Below are 22,264 nucleotides of genomic sequence, written 5' to 3' on the forward strand. Positions count from 1 at the left end.
GTGGGAAAATCCTGATGGGATTTATTGCCTTATCTTCCTTTTCCCTGGTTTTATTGTTAGAACATGCCATTCTCTAGTTTAGCTTTAGGATGTATACAGAATATATGCTGATACAATGAGAATCTATCTATTGCTAGTTCAGTTGCTGAAAGACAATAGCATGCTCTTTATTTGGTGTAGCTTTTTATTAGTTTTCACATTTGAGGTTATTGTCAAGCTGACTTGCAGCTGCTGTCCTACCAGGGACATAGCAATGGAAGGTGGGAGACCCTTAATATCAGGTGGCATTTCATTAGCCTGCAAGAAGCAAAGAAAATTCAGTCATTGAAGGTACTAGGCACCAGGCACAACAATTGCATGTCTGGTTTTGCAAAATGCACTGAGGATGTGTTTTTTCTTCAGCTTAGAGAGGGAAGACGAAGGAAGATGAGCCAGTTCCACTAGTTATAAATGGGCTTAAACTAAAATCCCATGTCGCTTTTGGAAAACAAGAAAGAGGATTAACAAGGCTTCAGCACTGCTACCTAATTCACTTAAATCGGTTTAAAAAAGCATTATAAAGTACACAATACTGATGACGATTTTTAAGAGCAGTGGTTTTCTGGTTTGTGACTGCCTGAAGCACACTCTTCTGAGTAAGAAATAATTACTTTTAAAAGTCAAAAGCTTCCTTTTATGGGAAATATGTATGATATATATCCTTGTTTCCAAAGAGCATTATTAAAATGTAGTTTACTTGACCAAAATCCCGTAGTTTGGATGTCAATTCTGCCGTTGAAGTCAATAAAATTGCAATGGTTTTTTTTTGTTTTACAAGAAAGAGGGAAGAAATCTAGCCTAAATTTAAAAATCAGTCTTAAGTGTGCCCCTAAACATACAGGGTGCCAAATATGAGCACAAGTTCCTACAAAAAGATACAGTTTGCTTGCACAAGCACACACAAAAAAATCTGGTTTTATATCCCCACAGAAACAAGGTGCTAACCCTGGTGAGATGGGGGAAGAAGAATATGGCAAAGTCCTCAAAGCAGAAAATTTTTATTTCATGCAAGGCTGTTTCAAAGTCATACTTGTGCCAGGTGATTCAGATAGCAAGTAAACCTGCAAAGAAAACAACTTTATTAGCTAAATTTCAAAACATGGAATCACTTTCAATACTTACAGATTTTTTCTTCCCCTAGGTAAACATTTCTGATGTATTCTGTGTGGCAGACAATCTCTGTGACAGTGTTTCTTCCATTTCTAGGTCTATGGTGGCCCTGATTTCCTCTCTCCTAGACTAGCCCAGCTTTGTGTTTCAAGATCAGCACAGAACCCACTGAAAGTCTCTACCACTGGCAATTCAGCTGTTGTCCGTTTCAAGACAGATGCAGCAGAAACAGGGAAAGGTTTTAATGCCTCCTGGCAAGAAAATCTGGGTGGTGAGTATACTGATTAACACCAGGAGAAATTCAGGAAGTCTGGGAATTGTGGATCAGCCACAGAAGCATTTAAAGTAGTCAAACAGTGTAGGACTGAAAACTGAAGAATTTGGGTGTTACTGGATTTAGTAACACTAAGAGATGCTGAAAAACACAGAGGAAAAAAATTGCCTTACTACCTGAAGTCTAGGCCTATTTATGTATTTTGTAACAGTCTACCTTACTGGGGTTTCTTCTCTACATAATTAATCAAGACATTACTGTAATTAGAATATAACTTTTGCATGCTAGCAGTTCTCCCCACCCACTCACCAATACAGAGTCCTTTATTAGCTGAATGATGCTTTTGGTTTTAAACTGTAAAGTGAAAAATATCTGAGAACATGGCTTAACTTGGAGAACTATGTGGACTCCAAAAATATTTGGAGTGATTAGTAAATACTTGAACTCTATAAGGTTCATCCACCCCTCTTGTGATTATTTGTTCAAAGCCTTACTGGTAATCAGTAAAAGAAGAAACATGCTTAAATGTCCCAACCACATGTCCCTGCATGGGAGTTTTTCTGAAAAGGCCAATTACTGGAAAATAATTGCAATGAAAAGTGAGGAGAGGCAGATTTTAATTCTTGCAGTATCGCTTGATTAAGCACACTGATTCATTAGTTTGTCAAGGTTTATACTTCTCCATTCTCACAAGTTTTATGAGAAAGGCACAAGATTTTTTTTTTTTTTAATAAAAGAAGTCTACAATAGTCCCTTGAATTAATCCCCTTCTGAGATCTGGCAGCTTATTTTTTCTACTTAGGCCCCCTGAAGCTTTCTCATCCCTTTATAGCATCTTGCCTGTTGTACTCCAACCCCCCTCTAGCCTCTAAAATATCAGCTCAACAGAATGCAATAACAGTATAGTTTTTATCCTTCCAGCAGGCTGCCTCCATCTACAACAGTCCCTCCTCTGTCCCTTTACAACATATAAAAGTCCATTTGTTTGTGTTAGTCCTATTGAAAGCCCTGGCACTTTGCACAGGATCAATCATTCCAGGCTGTTTAGATATTCATGAGTACAGGAGCTGTTCTGGTCAGAAATACCTGAGGGTGAAGTGGAGTCCTCAGGAAGCCCTCAACTGCCTGGGTAGCAAAGTAGAAACTTGAGGCTTGCAATTGTTGTACTGATCATGGGGAAAAATGGAGCTCCTAGCTGTCTTGATATTTTCAGAAATGGTTTTCTCCTCCCCGTGGTCAGCTAGGCCTAGTCATTGCTTTCTCAGTATGCTGACTCTGTAGCATTCATATGAATGGCATTTTTGATTGCTTTTACAATATCTAGGATAGAGGAATAACAGCACTAATGCTTCAGCATTTATGACATCTACTACCAGCCTGGGGCTAAAAAGAAACATTACTCACAAGCATTGTTGCACATTCACCAATAATGAGAATGTTGTATTTTCCTGATAGTAATTTCCATTGATTTTTTTTTTTTTTTCAGACAGGACACTTCAAGAGTTGGACCACTCATCTTACAAGAGTTTAACGTAGAAAATATAAAGATGGAGGTGTTCTTCCCTTAGTTTAAAAATAGAGGTGGAATCTTGCTAAGCATAACAGAGCTTATGATTAAAACTGATTATATCTTTCAGGCTGTGGTGGTATTTTCCAAGCTACCAGTGGGGAAATCCATTCTCCAAACTATCCTCAACCTTATGATAACAGCACAGATTGTTCTTGGGTTATCCAAGTTGACTACAGCCACAGAGTCCTATTGAACTTCACGGATTTTGACATTGAAAATCACCATTTGTGTAACTATGACAACGTTGCAGTAAGTAACAATAGAAATTTCAAAAGTTTCCTTAATGAGTCTGGTGAAATGCTTGCAAAAGAGGAAGCTTACTCTGCAACCTAGGCTGCAGTTGCTTTCAGACTGGTAGTTGCATAGTCATATTTATTCACTGATGAGCTAAGGGTTAAATTTACAGTTGAATAGTTACAGGTCCCTTTGCTTTACCAATGAAGCAGGCTTTATAAATGCATTTCTGTGTTCTTCCAGGTTCCTACTTCTATCTGGAAGGATCCTTTGTGCCTGCTGCAACCTGGCACCATGTTTTTCCTTTTGGTGGTGTGAGTTGCAGTTAGTACTGCAGGAATAACCTCACACACACGTGGCTGTTATTATGACACCCTTTCCCATTTATAGTACAGTTTATCACAGCTTGCTCCAAGCCATAGGATGGACTGCCCACATATATGATAGATTACCCACAGTCTGTACAAACTCAGGAGAGAGGGAGGTTGACATCCACAGGGATGTGTGATTGGCTACTTTTCTTTATGTATGCACTGTGTATTCAGGTCCTCCTCAGCTGTCTGTTTAATTGCTTCATTAGAGCCACTGCTCTCTTCAAAGCTTCACTCTGCTGTTGGTTTGTGAACTTTTGTTGACGTCACAGAAATTCAAGTTGCTGCTCAACCAGTGCACGACAATGAATTCTCCATGTTTCCACTTGGCCTTTTGGGAGCAGGGACATGAAATCCTGACCTTTGACGTCAAATTGCACTTCACTCAGTACAAAGGCATGTGTGATCAGTACCAGTCGGATAAAGCACAGTGGCTGTAGCCCAAAATCCAGCTTTCCACTCCTTGATAAAATGTCATTCACAGAGAACTCAATTTGGCAGGAGCTGAGACTCTTTTAAAAACAACATCAGTTCTAAGAGCATTGCCTGGTAAAGCTTTTTTGTACTGAGCCAGAAAAAAGGAAATGTGTCTCCCTTTTGCTGAGCAGAACTGGAGATTTCATTTTACCACAAAGCATCTTTGTAAAATGACTCTTTTTTTTTTTTCTGTTTCCGAAGTACAGGGACATATGGTTATGTCTTTTAATTTAAATTGTTTAACTACATCAGGGAGATCATTGAAAGGGAAAATCTATTGGAAAAATTTCCAAGTCTTCTGTGATATCACACAGAAGTAGAAAATCAGATTGCCTGACAGAAATACTAGCCATCTGAAACAGCAGTACTGGTAAAAATGCCCCAAAAATATTTTTGCAAATGAGGGCTAAATTCTGAAAAGACCTGATATACAAGTTTCTCTTTTAAACCTGATGCCAATGGATGTATGTACCTATCTAAACACTTTGTAGATTACTGAGCTACATGAGCTCCTTGCAGTTACAGGCACAACTCCCATACCCTTTATAGGCCGGATACTGGCACTGGATTTTAGTCATTGAAAGGCACCAGTCCTTCGGCTGGCAGAGGAGATGGCTGTGGCAGAGCTCTTTGCCTGAGCAGAGTTTGCAGACCATTGCACTGCAGTGACATCCGTTTTTCTCTATTGCCATATAAGTATCAGTTGTCTGGTTCTGCTTTTCGGCTTTTTGGGTGTGGTGGATGTGATTTGTCTTCATCTCATTCCAAGGGTTCCTATATGCCTCACACAGTAATAGGAGAACAGAGTGAAGGGACAGAAAGTGCCTGGAAATATATAAGTAGAGGTCTGACTGTGAATGGTTTAGGAATTGCCTTCCAAAAGCTGCATAAATGGAAAATATGGGCAGCTAAGGAAGCTGGTGGGTTATTTTACTCTCTCTAATATAGGAACAACAACTACATATGAGTAGTGGTTCCACCCTTTTCTATTTCTTAAATTTTTACTTATCTTTATGGGTTTTATTTGCTCTACGAGTTCTCTTGGGGCTCCCCTCCACCCTTGAGTGTACCAATGGCCTTTTCCTTCATCCTTCCCCTTCTAGAGCCACTCATTTTTCCCTGCGTTGTGACTCAAGATTTTTTTTTTAATATTTCTACCATAAATTCCTTTCTATGAGGAACACATTAAAATGTATCTTTTTTTCCTGTAATGTTTTCCATGGGGTATTTGTTATGTGAGCAAAATGGAGGGAGGGAAAATACTCATGTCTGCTGCTTCTTGGCTATGCTGCAGCTCCAAAAAGCCCAGTGCGTTTTTCTCTTCTGCTCAGTGATTTCACATGTGAACCTGAGCACATACCTAGGTTCAGCCAAAGTAATTCTAAACCCATAACGGTAACCCACGGTGTAACTGCTCTGAACTCCCTCAGTTCTGTACCTTATCTGTTCTCAGAACAAATGAACATCTCTTAATCTGCTAAATGAGGATATATAGCCTTTATTTTCTCTTATCTCAAATATAACTCAGTTATATTCTGTAGAATGCATAAGATCTTTGAGAAGACTTTTTGCTGTCACTGTCAACATACATAAGGAATACATTTTTAATTTCTCTTTGTCTACTAGGCCATTTCTATCTGGAGAGTGTGTCTTATAACAAACAAATTTGTTTCTTTGAAGGAAAACAGAGGGAAAGAAATAGTGAATGCACTAATTCCTTTTTTTTTTTTTCTTCCGCATGTGTTTAACCAGTGTTGTAGCTGATGCTACACCAGGAGTGTGGGTCAGTAAGAATTTCAAGTATTTGGAGGCTTGAGGATGATGTGGGATGGAAGGCAGTGCTTGTAGCACAAGGCACTGAAAGAGGAGGGAGAAGTAGTTTGTTATTTTCAGTGGCTTTGATTAAGTAAATGTTATTTTTATTTCCTGTTGCAGTATAACGAGTAGTACACGGGAATGTAGAAATGTAAGCCTCTGGGAGCTAGAGAGGAGATATGACTTCATTTATTCCAGGTACTGGCAGAGAGGATCTTCCAAGAGAGGACAGTTAGAAATATATGGAGTTTTTATGGCTCAGAAAACAAAAATTATCTTATTTTTGTCATGTGCTTTTGCAAAATGCACGACACATTTGAACCAGAAGGCAGTGAGTCACTCAGTTATGTTCGCTGTGGAAAGGGAGGAGGAGAGCAAATTGCTGCTATGCACAGTGCGAATGAAAACCTGGCTTTTAAGTAAGCAGATGCATCATTTTCCTTTACTCATGCAACCACAGAAATGCATTTCTCAGATGAAGCTGCAGAGAGACACGACTCGTTCCTGAACTAGTGCATGAATATTGTGGTTTCTGATTTAGATTCAAGACTGAAATCCTCCCTATAAAACAGTTTAAGCTAAAAAATAGGTGAGCAGAAATGATGCAACCACACACTATCCATGTGTTAACTGTTCCTGCTTAATTTGTAGCTGCCATAACTCCTAAGAGTTGCTGCTGTATCTCTCTAATGCTTGTGCTGAACTGTTGCTTGAATCAGAGTTTTAGCAACTGTAAAGACTAGGAATAATTTCTGGGTTTCTGAAAGAAGAGACAGTACTGTTCTTCAAGAAAGCTGCCCAGAAACAGCAAATACACTTGATTTAGAAAACATTCCTCTGACTTCATGCTCTTCTCCCAGTCTTACCATAGAAAGACTTCTTTATTCCAGAAAGCTCTTGGAATGAAATGCCTACTTAGTCTCTTATGTTACTCATCCTTAATATTTTCCCTAGTGAGAAAGATCAACTACTAGAGTCTCACAACAGTCCATGTGTCAATGGTCATATCCTCAGCTGTGCAGCGCGGGCACAGATCCATCAAAACCAGCAGTTTATGTGAACTATAGTCAGGCCCTCTCTCTAGACTGTCAATGTAATGCTTATTCTCAGTTCTAGCATTCGGATAAAATCCTCTCACTACTGTCTAGAGAAAGACAGTACCTTAGTTCCTAAGGATTATTTTAGTCATTACTTTTTTTCACATGCCATGGTTTGTGGTTTTTAACTCCAGGCAGTCTGATTTATATACAGGATATATGTGCAGAGGAACAATAAACACTGCACACTACGTATTAAAGGGCTGGTTGTGGCAGGATGGCAAGAAAGAAGAAAAGGTTGAATGGATGGATATTTTGAGTCTCTTTACCAGGCACTTCACAGACACTGTGGTACACTTAAGACTCCACAAGATCTCACAATCTAGCTAGTGTTACAGGCCCAAGGGCAAATGTTTTATTCATTAATACAGCATTGGCTATGTAGGATATGCCAGTAAACTAGGCAGAAGTTTTGTCTTCTGTTTCTCAAACCCTAGGTTTATTTGAGACGGGTCACCTTTCTCTCAGCTACTGTTTTTGTATATATTTTTTTCACTAATGTGATTAAAGGCCTTTGAATACTGCAGGCAGAAACACTGTATTGTGTTATACAGTCTAGTTAGAAATTTTTAATTCATCAGTGCTGCATTGCACAGGCTTGCTGGAATTTGAGGCATTTTAAAGTAAAAGAATACAATCTTAATAAGAAGTACATTTCTTCTAACCCAATGACATTACTTTGCTCAAAGTGAGCTTTTATGTAGCTTTTAATATCCTTGCACCTGGGTATCTTCCAGTCCTCATCGCCATTTTTTTTATCCATACTTTTGTCCATTTTACTGTAGGAAGCTGAGTCACAGGTTATATTAAATGACGTGCCTATGGTCATGCAGGATGCTAATGCTGAAACAGGAACTGAATTTAACTGTTGTTGCTGCTCAGTAGCCCAAAGACTCTTCCTCTGTGGGTCATGCAACTGTGCTGATGGGTCCAATGCTCATCACTTCTGAAACCTATGTCTCCAAACACATCAACAACAAATGCCTGCTGGAGTGCTAGGAAAGATCAGTGGGAGACTCTGAAACTGGCCATTTTTCCCTCTCTGTGGTTTCTCTTGTTATAATTTTGGTGTCACTTAAGCTAGAATCTCATTGGTTTTAACTTCACTATTGTTCTCTTCTTGATTGCAAAACAGAGAGGAAGGAAACAAAATTATCAGCTGTAAGGGGAAGAAAGAGAAGGAAGGCATTTGTGATAAAATTAAAAGTGAATTTTTGTAAAGCCATCTTTGCTTTCTTCCTCCTTTTTTTTTTTTCCACTTTTCTTTACCTTCTGTTTAAATAACACTTCATGTGTATACATGTAATTTAGCACCCTAAAGCTATTATAAAGCATAGACACATGAACTCTGATCTTTGATGGTGGGTACATGAATCTAAAAATCATAATCCTAGTGTGTTCTCTTTTTATACACAGTCGTATCTCCCACTAGTGCACTAGTTGCATTTTAGGCCCAGTCTGGAAGTCTTTACTGAGGCAAGATGTAGGGTTTACCTGAATAAAAGCTACACAGGAACTCATGTTAGCCATTAACAGAAAACAACAAATGTATGGGGATATCTGGATTGTTAAAGGCAATTGATACCAGATACACACAGAGGAAGATGGTTACTTGATGCATTTTTGTTATTAAGGCTACAGTAGCTTCAGCCTGAAATACATGCATTTTTTGGAAACAGCCACAGAATTAAGATCAGCAATGCATAGTTTGTTTGCACTGCCCATACCAGGGCTGTGTCAGCATCAAAAGGTATGAAATATAAGAGAGTGAACAAAATAAAAGTCTTCTCAGTACTCCTATTGAAACCAAATACTTAATGTGGTCTTTTCGTAACAGGTGTTTGATGGTCCTAGCAGTGAAGCCCCACTTCTTAGAAAACTCTGTGGGACACAGCATCCTCCTCCTATCACATCGTCCAAGAATCTGATGTACATCCGACTGCGCTCTGATACAACCATCCAGCACAGGGGCTTCAGTGCTCGCTTTACTGAAGGTAATTTTGTCATTTACAATAATGTATGTTTATCTAATCACCAGTTTGTTTGTATTAGACACGATCTTTTAGTACGGCTGATAATGGGAAATGTTGTTCCTATACATGCAGCATATCAGTGTATGTATTTAACAAGACTGAATTTTTCCAAGTTATAGATTAAAGAATTTAAAATCTAAGGATCATCTTAGATTCTTTGATTGGGGAAAAAAAATGTACTTTTATAGCAAGGCATCTAGCACACATCAGCTACCTCTTATTCCTCCTCCGTAGAGGGTTAGCTACCCATAACTGTCCTGAGAAAAATATGTAACTGGCAGTTTCCACAGACCTAGTGACAAAATAACATTTTATATGTCTGTCCATGTGCATGAATCTGAAAAGCTATAAAAGACTTCTGTGTGGTGCTGGTGATGAAGTCCACAGATTCAGGCCTGCAATCCTGCCAAACATCAACTATCCAATTTGTGGAGGACTAATTGGTACTTTACATGGTTTCCTTTTTAAAGAAAAATGACACCAACTGGGCAGAATTTTTCATGGAATTATGTACTATTTGACGATTGGTGATTTTCTTTTGTTTTGTCACAATAACTTTGGAAACATTTTTTCCCCAAGATATAGCCATTTAGTTTTTGCAGAGAAAATCCTTTCCTCTCATTTTCTTAGGATTCTTTCCACTATAAATTTGTACTTTTCCCAGAATTTATTTTTTCTTTGAAAGTATTGTGAAAAATTATAAAGAAAAGGAGGAATTTACATGAGCAAAAATCTCAGGAACCCCAGTTATTGAAGTACTAATTAGATACGTAATTAGGCATTTCTTACTAACAGCTACGACAGCCTAATCTGTTAAACATTTGCAGAACATATTTACTGGATTAGACTCTGCATAAAACATGCCTGGTGAGCAAGTGCTGGCTACCTAGGATGTAGGCAACCCAGCTTCCCTCTTCCTGAGAAAATCTTCTAAGTCCCATCTCCTGCTGGATGTTTTCAGCAGCACAGCACAACAAATGAATCTCAGTCTTTGGTACCTAGCTCCTTGCCCTACTGTTTAAAGCAGCTGTGTGTTAAAATCAGATCTAGGGGGTTTATAATGAGTCAGTATGCTCAGAAATAAGCAGCACTCAGCACTGTTAGCCAGAGTCACGCAGTCAGTCAAGCTGTTGCATATGTGCAACATTTCACACAATTGCAGTTTTGTTGACACAGCTCACAAGCGGATTATGCCAGTGCAATGTGACACCATCCTTGGACATTGGGAGGTTCTGGAGATTTTTTTCCTTTCTAGTTGTCAACACAGGCAACTGATCAGAGAAATGAGTGTATGATTGCACTACCTTGAAACCAAGTTATTTTGGCCCCAAGATTGCTCTTCTGGGCTCTGAGGAGCTCATAAAGATGAGGTCTCTTCCCAAGTCACTCTGGCTTCTCTCAGATGGTCAGCCAGGTGCAGCACGACCTGTGGATTTAGGTCAAGAAAGTACACCCAGTGCTGGGAGCTAGTCCTTCTCTTCTTCTGATAAATTACCGTCATGAATTTCATGTTCACATTTCACATTGATGTAGCATGTTACATTTTATGCATTTGTTTTCAAAACAGAATCTAAGATATGTGTTTTGTATATATAAACATATGTGTGTATGTGTTTCACTCTAAAGCATGCGGAAGTTTCATAGAGTCAGATTCGGTTGGGGCAGCAATTTCCTCTCCTCTGTATCCTGCCAAATACCCAAACAATCAGAACTGCAGCTGGATTATTCAGGCTCAGGAACCATGTAAGTAAAAACATCTTTTATAGTTAGCTGGGATGACTAACATCCTCATCTTCTTTTCTGTAATAACAATACAAAATTCCTCCTCTATTTCTGTAGGAAGTTCTGCATCCTGGTAGTTGGGGAGTGTGGCTCTCCTAATCTGTCCTAAGTCAGATTTCACTGTAAAAGATTTAGTGCATAGTGAGGAAAACAGTTTACAACTTTGTCATCTTAGCTGATTTACTGTGACCCAAGTGTTGTGATTATAAATGAGGTGTTGAATGCTATGTGAAGCTGGATTTGTTCATGAGAAAATCTAAGGGTTTATACATAATTAAAGCACTTGTATGTAGCCAACCTTATTTTGGTCGGAATTTTTCAAGCTAGAGCTGTGTTTGTTTGAATCTATGCTGTTAATATATTAAAAAATTATAATTAAATAATAAGAAAAGGTACAAATAAAAAATTAAAATATAAATAAACTTATCTTATGTGCATAGATACATTCTCAGACAGCTTATGATTCTTATACAGCTTTATGATTGATCGTAAAATACCAAGTAGTTTCCATCAGATACTGGTATTATATTTAATACCTAGTATTACCTTTGCATTGTGTAAGATTCCTAAAAAATAGTTACAATTGGGTAATAGTATCCTGGTTGCATAATTTAAAATAAATATTTATTTTTAATAGCAACTACTGAACTTCAGTTGCATCTGATATTTAGCTGTTGTTGTTAAAATCCTAGAATGTTCCAACCACATTTATAAGTTGTAAAATGAAAATCAGGAGGTAAGCAATACTTTTTTTTTTTTTTAGCATAGGTTCTTATACAAATACATGAAAAGGACATCATCAAAGTTGTTCCTTACCTACACAACATTTTTTTTTAAATACAATCTTCTCCTGTTGAAAATTCATACATAGATGTCTTCTGAATTACATCAGTATGAGAGAGCAGAAAAATGTTGTATAAGAAATAGCCTGTGACTTTCTCCACTTACTGCCAGGCCACTACATGCCATAGGTTCCAGGTACACGTGGCTTCATTATGCCGGTCACACAGCATTACAGGGCATAGCTGTATACAATGGATTTAGCCAATGGCAAACCACAGCAGAGTTCCTGCTCTGCTTTTACCGAGAAGGCCAACAAGTCTCCTGCTCCTGCCACCCACTGTGTTTTTCCTTTTTACTTTGTATCCTGAGGACCTGCATTGACAGCAGTAATTGATTGACTGGACAGGACACAAAAGAGTGCCAAACATGCAGACTATGCAGCTGAATGCCAGTCAGTGGCACCCTGCTGAATGCAGCGCCTGAGTCCATGTCTGTCATTTCAGCTTATTCTAGCTAATTAATTGTAGCCCAGTGAGAAGCAAAATATTTGTGTCAAATTTCAGACTTGGTCAATGTGGGAGAAAACTTAGTTGTCATAGAATCATAGAATAGTTTGGATTGGAAGGGACCTTTAAAGGTCATCTAGTCCAACCCCCTTGCAAGGAGCAGGGGCATCTCCAACTAGATCAGGTTGCTCAGAGCCCCATCCAACTTGACCTTGAATGTTTCCAGGGATGGGGCATCAACCACCTCTCTGGACAACCTGTTCCAGTGTTCCACCATCCCCATAGTGAAGAATTTCTTCCTTTTGTCTAATCTAAATCTACTTCTCTCTATTTTGAAACCATTACCCCTTGTCCTGTCACAACAGGCCCTACTGAAGAATTTTTCCCCATCTTTCCTGTAAGCCCCCTTTAGGTACTAGAAGACCACTATAAGATCTCCCCAGAGCCTTCTGTTCTCCAGGCTGAACAGCCCCAACTGTCTCAGCCTGTCCTCACAGGAGAGGTGCTCCAGCCCTCTGATCATCTTCATGGCACAACTCTGCACTTGTTCCAACCTGTCCATGTCCTTCTTATGTTGAGGACACCAGAGCTGGACGCAGTACTTCAGGTGGGGTCTCATGAGAGTGGAATAGAGAGACAGAATCACCTCCCTCAACCTGCTGGCTTATGTTGAGCTTATTGTCCACATGCACTCCCAAGTCCTTCTTCTCAGGGCTGCTCTCAATCCATTCTCCGCCCAGCCTGTATTTGTGCCTGGAATTCTCACGACCCACGTGCAGGACTTTGCACTTGGCCTTGTTGAACTTCATGATGTTCACACAGACCCACCTCTCAAGCCTGTCCAGGTCCCTCTGGATGTCATCCTTTCCCTCCAGCATGTTGACTGCACCACACAGCTTGGTGTCGTCAGTGGACTTGCCAAGGGTGCACTCTATCCCACTGTCCATGTCACCAACAAAGATCTTAAACAGCAGCAGTTCCAATACCAAGGAACACCACTCACCACAGGTCTCCACTTGGACATGGAGCCATTGACCACTACTCTCTGAGTGAGGCCATCCAGCCAATTCTTTATCCACCGAGTAGCCCGTCAGTCAAATACATGTCTCTCCAGTTTAGAGAGAAGGATGTCGTGCAGGACAGTGTCAAATGCTTTGCACAAGTCCAGGTAGATGATATCCATTGCTCTTCCCTTGTCCACCGCTACTGTAACCCTGTCATAGAAGGCCACCAAATTGGTCAGGCACAATCTGCCCTTAGTGAAGCCATGTTGGCTGTCACCAACTACCTCCTTAATTTCCATGTGCCTTAGCATGGTTTCCAGGAGAATCTGCTCCACGGCCTTGCCATGCATAGAGGTGAGACTGACTGGTCTGTAGTTCCCCAGGTCTTCCTTGTTCCCCTTTTTAAAAATGGAGGTTATGTTACCCCTTTTCCAGTTGTCGAGAACCTCACTAGACTGCCACGACTTCTCAAGTATGGTATAAATCATGCCACTCTTTCTAACCTGCTCAAACTGCATAGGAGTTCTAAGGCCAGGAGTAACTACTGTCACAGATTGGTGTTGAGGACAGCCTCTCTTACAGTTGTGACTTCACTTTTGTTCATATTGGACAAGCAACAGCAATATGAGTCAAAAATACCGAGTCAGAAATCCTCATTTTCAGGATGTAGCCTGCAGTTCAAGGGTGTGGAAAATCCAATTCTGTACAAATATAGCTGAGGGTAGTTAATGATCCTTTAACCAGTTCAATTGATGTATGTGGAACGTTACAAAATGATGAAAGAACCAGCTCTTTCTAAGCCTGGAGCAGGGCAGCATCAATTCACATTTTGTCTGGATCTATGGTATAGATCATAAAGGGACAGAAGGTCACAGATGTGAGGAAATAATTTTTTTTTCTGAATGTGTGTAAATTTTCCATGTTGTATTTGCTGGCGTTTTCAGTATAGAATGAAGCTGTTCAGATATTAGGAAATTAAGATTCATGTGTATGTGTTAAATCCTACGCTTCTAATGTCGATTCTACTGGAAAGTACTGAAATATGAAGAGATTTACCAAGACCTTTGCAGTAAGGATTAATGCACTTTCATAAAATTCACTCCACGTATCTGGGATTAAACTACTTCAAATGTTATGCTTTATGGGGACTGACTGACTTCAGGGGACAGAAGAAAAGATGGTACATTTGTTTACATGTAATTATTTCTCTGTCAAATGCCAAACTTCTTTTTAAGTTTTCACGCTTTGTTTTTGCCAGTCAACCACGTCACACTCTCATTCACTGACTTTGAAATTGAAGACAACAGACAAAACTGTACAATGGATTTTGTGGAGATTTTGGATGGGAATAACTACGAGGCTCCTCTTCAAGGTATTGTACCTTTCCCTTGTTTATTTCATTTGTAGAACTACACCCAAGGTGAGCAAGCAGGAGAATCCTCCTGCTTCATGGATTTTCTCTGATAAAGGAAGCTCCTTGGCCACTGTGGCCAGAGGACACTGGGAACAGAGGAGAAGTCTTCAGCGTGAATGGCACAGTCCTTCCAGGCTCTGGCTGTATTCCTACTAACCTGCAGTTTAGAGTTGACTCCAGCTGCCTTTTCCTTCCTCCTCAGCTGAACAACATGTGGAACCAAGCAATTCAGCTTAAACTGAATTCCCAGCTAACTGTACAAAAACATAATGTAACCCACTCTCATAAGCACAGTCCACACTAAACATAGGTGAAGAAAGCTGCAGATTTCTAGAAGCAGAAAATGGATTTTCCTCAAGCCCTGGGAAGCCTGATATTCTGCTTGTTCATGAATTTTCTACAGCTTTCTCCTGACATCTCTGTCCAGCACCATCACCCTCAAGTGGGAGGAGCAGCCTGGAGCAGCAAAATTCAGTGTTTATGCTGCCAGGAAGTCATGAGAGAGCCCTGGCCACAGGGTGGTCCTGACTCCCCTCACATCCCCAGGGTTGCCTCAAATCCCTTTCTGGGAAATTTGGAATATCTGTGCCTGATTATGCTCTCCCTCACTACTTTTGTATATGCTTCTTTGTCAGGAGTGGAGCTGCACTCAATTTAAATGGTTTGTAACTAAGAGCAGAATTCATTTTTTGGTCTCCTACCCTTGGCTTTCACTTGGCAAAAGGACCAGGATACTAACTGTTATCGTACTTTTGGCTGTCAGATGCCTTTCTGCTAGATCATGATTCATATTCCTAATCCCCATGTTACAATCCATTACAGGAGAACTAGTCTGTGATTTGTCACTTGTTTTTTTCATCAGAAACCAGTTGAGTGAAATGGAAACTACTGTCAGATATATTTGATGGGATTTTTTTTTTTTTTCAATTAGACTGTAATTTCTGGATAGAGTGAACACAAAGGAGCTCAATGACAGAATAGCTGGTGACTAGGATATCTGGAGTGGAAGAGGTCCTTCCTCTGTTAAAAAAAATTACGACCAGAGTTGAGTTCTGTGCTAATGAAATGGAGTATTTAATTTTTATGTAGATTGAATTGACAACTGCAAATGTAAGCAACAAATGTTATTTCTGGTTGCTGTCAGGCATTAAACCCAAATGTTAAATTAGCAATAGTAATTACATGCTGAAGACTCTTTTTTTTCTCTCTGGCTTGTTCTCTTTCAGGCCGTTACTGTGGCACTAGTATACCACATCCTATCACTTCTTTTGGTAATGCCTTGGTGGTGAACTTCATCTCCAATAACAACATTACTGCCAGGGGCTTCCATGCTACCTATGCTGCATCATCATCATGTAAGTCCATATGACAGGTATTGCTACATATGCCTCTGACTTTTAAGAAAACGAACAGATCCTGTATGTCTTTGTCTCTCTGACATTCCCTCTTTTAAAATCCTATATTGCTCTTCCTATTTTTGGACAAGGTCTCAGCAAGTATATCAACAAGCTAAAGAAAAGGAGACAAGGAGAAATGCTTTCTTGATTAGCAAATGCTCTGGCTCTGCCAAGGTATTTTTTTTTTTATGTCCTCCTTCTCAAGCCTCTGCTGTCTCCTTCTTGTTGCAGCCTGTGGGGGTACTTTCCACATGGAGAGAGGATCTTTCAACAGCCCTGGCTATCCCGAGCCATATCCGCTCAACACCGAGTGTGTCTGGATGATTCTCAGCTCCCCTGGCAACCGCCTCCAGCTGTCCTTCATGTAAATGCATTGCCAGGGATTATTATTCACCCCTTCAACAGACCTAAAGGAAGGATGCTTTGTGTTTATTAGGAAATGTAATTACCAGATGATAAAGCTGAAACATGTTTTTAGAATAACTTGGAAAGAGAACATAGCAGTGGTTAGTGGCAGCTTGCAATTAGTGTTCTCGTCTTAATCATTGCTTATATTAAGGCATATACAGCATTATTTAAATAGGTGGTTTATTGTTTGAGCAACATGGGATGCTGAAGAAGCCAGTTCTCACTCATAGACAAGAAAAGGAAATTTAGCATTGCACTGCCTTTTCTTTAGAAAGGAAATTCCTATTTCCTTACTACCAGATTCATTGTAGTATTTGTTATGTAGCTGAGTAATATAAAGGGCTAAGATACTCCACAGATTGTAGGGTTAAAATTTTCATTAAACTTTTAAAAATTTCTCCAACAATTATAGCAGTAGAGGTACAACAGGGGCCAGGAGTATCTGCAGGAATTTTGTTTTCCCTTCAGCAGACTTTCCTTTGAAGACTTCTGACAGGAAAGTAATGCGTGATCCACAGAACAATGTGGGGTCCTTTACCAGGGTTGTTAGGTTGTTCTTTACCCATGATGTGGATTTCTGAGCCTTGCTGTTTCCCGGCATCAAACAGTGGCTGCTGCCAAGAGAGCACTGACCCTTTGTGCAGCTTATCAAGAGTGAGCAAGAAAAGAAAAATAATTCTGAAACTTGCATTTACAGTTAAACAGGACAAAAAAAAAATTGCCCAGTGACATGCTGACTGCATAAGGTGCAATTTGTTAGGCATGTACTGATTCACTAATGCAATAAAAAGGACATTGTGTTCCTCCTTTACTCACTGAAGCAGAGAAAAAGTACTAAGCCTGAAAACATTTTCCAAAAGATTTGCTCCAAAATAATGAATAACAACTTTTCAGAACCAAACCAGAAATCTAGGGTGAGGCAGAAACAATCAGCGGAACATACATTCAGTTATATAAAGTGATACTGAGTAGATGTAAACTCTTTTTCTTCAGTTACACATAGCTGAAAGGCAAGCTGAAAATACTGGAAAGCATGGAATAATTATGTTAGAAAGCAGTATTTATTTTATTTTGTTTAATATTAGGAGGTTATAAAGTTTTGTTGGCATGAGGCATTCATTTTCTTCAGCTCAGTCCGAACTGAGAAATGTCTGTCTTGCAATTTGAGGGTTAGCTTTAAATTAGTCTGAAGTCTATCCAGATGAGTGCTTGGAACGATTTCACAGCGTATGTACACTAAGCACATATGGCTAAATTCAGGACTGAAGGGGAGGAGCTGTTAACAGAAAATCAGAAATCACAAATATCTGGCGCATTGGTTATAAGAGGCACTCTCTGGAATCTTTACTATATATTCATGGCCTGCTTCTGAAAAGTGTATTTGATTGAATCAAGGCACTTCATTTAGAATAACAGATAATGATTTTTAGAATATATTTAGTGTTCAGCTTGGTGCAATAATTAAGAATTTCTAATTTGATTACTAAATTCCATTCCTTTTCTAAGGTAAAAATTGGTTTAGAAGAGTTCATTTGCACACCCAGCTATGTGAAACTCAGAGAGGCCAGAGAAACAGTAATATTTCATAATTCTGGAGGAACTACTGAGGGATTTCTGAGCTCTAAGATATTAACTACAAATGAATGTAGGCCTCTGACAATTGTTTTCTCACCAGAGTGTACTGAAATAATACACAAACAAAGGGGCTGCAAACTGATTTGTAAAGCTAAAAGTGTTCTCTGCACCCAATAGATGTGCACCTAGTAAATAGTCTGACCTGGGCTTGTATTAAAAATGGTTTTTGTATATCAGGGGCTTTCTGTGTTTCACGGTTGCTGTTGAAGAACCAAGAAATATTACAAGGGTTTGAGAACCCTTTACAAATTATAACTTTGAGAACTGAATCTCTGTTGTAAAATAAGGGGCTAGAAAAGAGAAAGCCCTTTATCAGCAGCACTGCCAAGTGGTAAGGACTGACTTTTGGGTTCTCGGGGGTTTTGTTACTGCCCTCTTCTTAACTGTTACAGTAGGATACCAGCTACAGGGGGATTATATGCCTGGCAGGGCAAACTCTGAAGTACTTACCAGTCATATGCCTGCTAATGCTCTTCTACTGCTATTGAAACAGAGCTTTCCAGGTGGAAGAAAGTACTAACTGCACTAAAGATTACCTGGAGATTCGTGAAGGGAATGATACAGGCACGATGGCAGGACGATTCTGTGGGAACTCCTTGCCTTTAAATTATACGTCTACTGTTGGACATGTCCTGTGGATCAAATTTGTCTCAGACAGCTCAGACACAGATGTTGGCTTCAGGGCCACATTCTCTCACTGTAAGTAAATGTTATTTAATTGAAAACTATTTTTCTTTCATAACACTTCCAAAGTGATTAAAAAAATTGATTGTTTGACCCTTTAAAGTCTCTCAGAAAATGTTTGTTGATGTCAGCAAGGATGTAAATTCACTCAAAAAATATTCTGTAAAACATATCAGAACAGAACTCGTGTATGTACTCGTATATTAAGTATAACATAATCAGAAGTACTAGATACAACATTCTATCTTTTAAAATTATCGTAACAGACAGTACTTTTAAAAATCTATCATATTATCCTTCCGGAAGCAAAAAATTCCACGGATTACAGAAAATAAAATGTCCTCTGTTTCATTGACATTGAATAGTTTATCACATGGCTTTAAGATTCTTCCTTCAACAGTACTGGGCTGTGAAGATATAAAAGATATTTGAAAAAGCTATATACTAAAAACCTCTACAGCAACTGAAGTTTACCAGTAGCTGTCAGAGTTAAAAATACCTGACCATATATCTTTGCTACCTGAGAGTGAGCAATGGTATTTAATGTTTATGTAGCCACTTATTAGGCAATTGACAAAGTAAGAAAAAAACATTTATTTCCCAGCTTTCAGTTTGCTTTTTGAGTACAACAGCGTCCATCTTCTGGTTTGGATCTAGATACCATCAACTAGGGAGCGGAATTAGAAGAAAAGGAAATGACACCAGTTTATAGATCCAAAATTTCAAGAGGTCATCAAACATCAGTCTGACTTACTGCATGAACAGACTGCAGAAAATAAACATCCACAGCCGTTCTGATTATACAAGCTAAATTTCTAATAATTTCCCTTACTTTGAGACTTTTACTTCTCATTTTCAAAAGGAATTATAAATAGTTCAGAGCTCAGTCAAATCAGAACCATTTTTCACTGAAACACAGAAAGGCATTTAAGAAAAAAAAAGAATTTTATTATTTAATGCTTCTTGGGAAGAAATGAACATGAAGTAGACAGAGTCAGGGGGAATTTAGATGTGCCATCTTCCCACCTTTCCTACATGTAGAGCCACACAGCTTGAATGTAATTTCCTTCAGATAAGGGCACACTGCCTCCTTCACAGCAAAAAAAAATAATCAGATGTGCATCCTAGGACTGTCTGAGACACAAGTAAGTCTATGCCTCACAGCACTGTCTAGTCCTAAGCAAATTAAGTTAGATGGGCTGAAATAAAAGCTATATTCCAGGCTAGGCCCTAACGCTTCTTTTAATCTATGTGAACTAGAGACTTTAGTTGTTTCTTTCTTGTTTTACAGTGTATGGAAATGACATAGTGGGAAACAGAGGACAAATAGCTTCACCACAGTGGCCCAGAAGTTATCCTCACAATTCCAATTACCAGTGGCGAATAAGCGTTAATGCTTCTCAAGTTATCCATGGCCATATCCTGCAGATGGATATTGAAAATCATCACAGATGCCACTATGACAAGCTAAAGGTGATTTCATTGTGAAAAGTCATTTTATTTCTTTCATTTTATTCATCACTTGATAAAGTGATGAATAGAGAAACCTACAAGAGGAATGGGAAGAATTTCCAAGGATCTGATGTGACACTGTTTTCACTATGTCATCTTTTCAGTAATTGTTAGCTATAGGAAAGGTTGCATACTCTTTGGTTCCCTAACAGATATTTCTAATCTGTAAGTTTGAAACTTAATAAATATAAGTCCTTTACTTGCACCTTTGCTCTCTGGATCAGGAATTTGCTGTTGGCAGTAGGAAGGTACCTCTTTCTTCCTGTTTCATTGTTTTTCTGTCCCCTCTGTAATACAGTCTAGCCTTTTTACCACACTAAAAAATACAGCACGCATGGTGCTAAGCAAAATGGAGCAACAGAGGTAACAACTTCTTTTTGAACTTAGCTAAATGTAACTACTTAGTTAAATAAGATAAATCTCTTCTTGTCTTTTTTTTTAAACCAGCTGATTCACTAACTATCCTTTTCTTTTATCTTTGAGAAAGAGAAAGTTAATACTAGTTCAAAATATTCAGTATATTCAGTTCATTATTAATTCACTGATACCCAAATTTAATATTAGTTCAAAAAGGAAATACAACTTTTTTTCTTCATCTCATGTCAGATTTTAACAGCATCTTCTTCCTTCTAACTCAACCTCTCTTTCTTTGTCTGTCCCTCTGAAAGCGAAATGACTTTCTTAAATCAGCTAGACATTCAGTGTGTGTGAATCAGCCTGACCTTTATCCTGACTGAAGGATCAGATCTTCAGTGTAATGTTGATGTTAATTTAATATTTCCTAGCTTTCTCTACTGGACATTTTTTACTGGGGAGAAGAAGACAAGAACACAAATAGGTTTAAAAGGTGGCAAAAGAGAAGCATCTTCTAACCAGCTAAGATTTTAGCTTATAAATACATAAAATGAAAAAAAAAAAAGATTATTGCATATTTATTTCATAGGATTTAAAATATATGTGTTCCTTAGAGGGAAAAATGAAAAAAAAAAAAAAGCAATGCCTTTTTTTTCCCTGCAGATTGTGTTGGTTTTCTCTTCAGCAAGAAACAAGATTGTACCAGTGGACTTTTTTAATGTGGGAGGCCAGTCTGTGTCCCCAAAGAGCAGCCCTGCACTGGGGAGTGAGCTGAATTTGATGGCTTCCATTCAGATCCTTCTTCTATGAAAGCTTCACAATTAACAGTATATAATGGAAAGGGAAATCTTGTTCTGTTTTTTTTAAGAGAGATTTCTCTTTAAGTGGGATTTGGTGAAAGATCCCTCACTCATTTAAAGAGGGTAATTTTCTCCTTGGAAACCTGCTGAGTACGGGGCGAATGAAAATCTGCCTGTGTGAGGCATGGCACCATTCTTCTCTCTGCAGGTTTATGATGGGCCCACCATTCATTCTCGTCCTATTGCAACATACTGTGGTGCAGACCCTGCTTCTTTTGCATCCTCTGGCAGTTCGATGACAATCCAGTTCCAGTCAGATTCGTCTGTGACTGGACAAGGCTTTCTTTTGGAGTGGTATGCAGTGGATGCTTCTACAGTTACACGCACCATTGCTAGAGGTGGGTTTTCATTGAGTTGCACAGTTAAAAGTGGTATAGCCTGTGATATAGAACTTTACTTTAAAAATTCCAAGGCAACTTCCCCGCAAAAGAAATCCCTAGCCATTAACAGAGGGAAAGCTTTCAGCGACATTTTAGTTAAGCATTTTAATAGCTTTTTAAAAGATTTTTTAGGGATTCTCAGATATACTGTTTTACAGCTTTTAAAAAATAAGCATGTTGCTAGAGGGGATTTTTTCTTTACTTGGGTATTTCATGAAAGCTAAACATTCTATGTGCTTTCATGAAAAAGTATCCTTCTTGAAATACCATTTGTAAATCACTGGCCATTGTGATATGAAACCTTTCACTATAATGCATCTCATATCCATAAATAAAAAGCATGTGCTTGGTATGATCATGTACCTCTAACAAATACCTCCTGGAGGAGACTGAATATACTTCTTGTACCATTGATTTTCTCCGAGCAAGTTCAACAAGAGAAAGTTAAGACTGACTAGGACATAGAGCAATGTCTTCTTTCTAAATCTGAAGGCAGATTTCTGGGGACAGAGGAACTAAGGATCC

At 38.9% G+C, this 22,264-nt stretch overlaps 1 protein-coding gene across 1 annotated transcript in view; it reads left to right on the forward strand.

Annotated features, from left to right (window-relative positions):
- The window catches only part of CUBN (cubilin), a 148,106-nt gene that overhangs the window by 72,337 nt on the left and 53,505 nt on the right, over window positions 1-22,264 (forward strand). Inside the window, exons 30-39 of the mRNA XM_086741510.1 lie at window positions 1,246-1,420; window positions 3,061-3,242; window positions 8,825-8,981; window positions 10,647-10,763; window positions 14,354-14,467; window positions 15,736-15,864; window positions 16,138-16,270; window positions 18,443-18,648; window positions 19,925-20,106; window positions 21,508-21,697. Coding sequence (XP_086597636.1) covers window positions 1,246-1,420; window positions 3,061-3,242; window positions 8,825-8,981; window positions 10,647-10,763; window positions 14,354-14,467; window positions 15,736-15,864; window positions 16,138-16,270; window positions 18,443-18,648; window positions 19,925-20,106; window positions 21,508-21,697 — 1,585 coding nt within the window. The remainder of the gene's footprint in view (window positions 1-1,245; window positions 1,421-3,060; window positions 3,243-8,824; window positions 8,982-10,646; window positions 10,764-14,353; window positions 14,468-15,735; window positions 15,865-16,137; window positions 16,271-18,442; window positions 18,649-19,924; window positions 20,107-21,507; window positions 21,698-22,264) is intronic.

The sequence above is a fragment of the Chlamydotis macqueenii genome, chromosome 2 (assembly GCF_036417535.1).
Source record: "Chlamydotis macqueenii isolate bChlMac1 chromosome 2, bChlMac1.mat, whole genome shotgun sequence".
Classification (NCBI taxonomy): Eukaryota; Metazoa; Chordata; class Aves; order Otidiformes; family Otididae; genus Chlamydotis; species Chlamydotis macqueenii.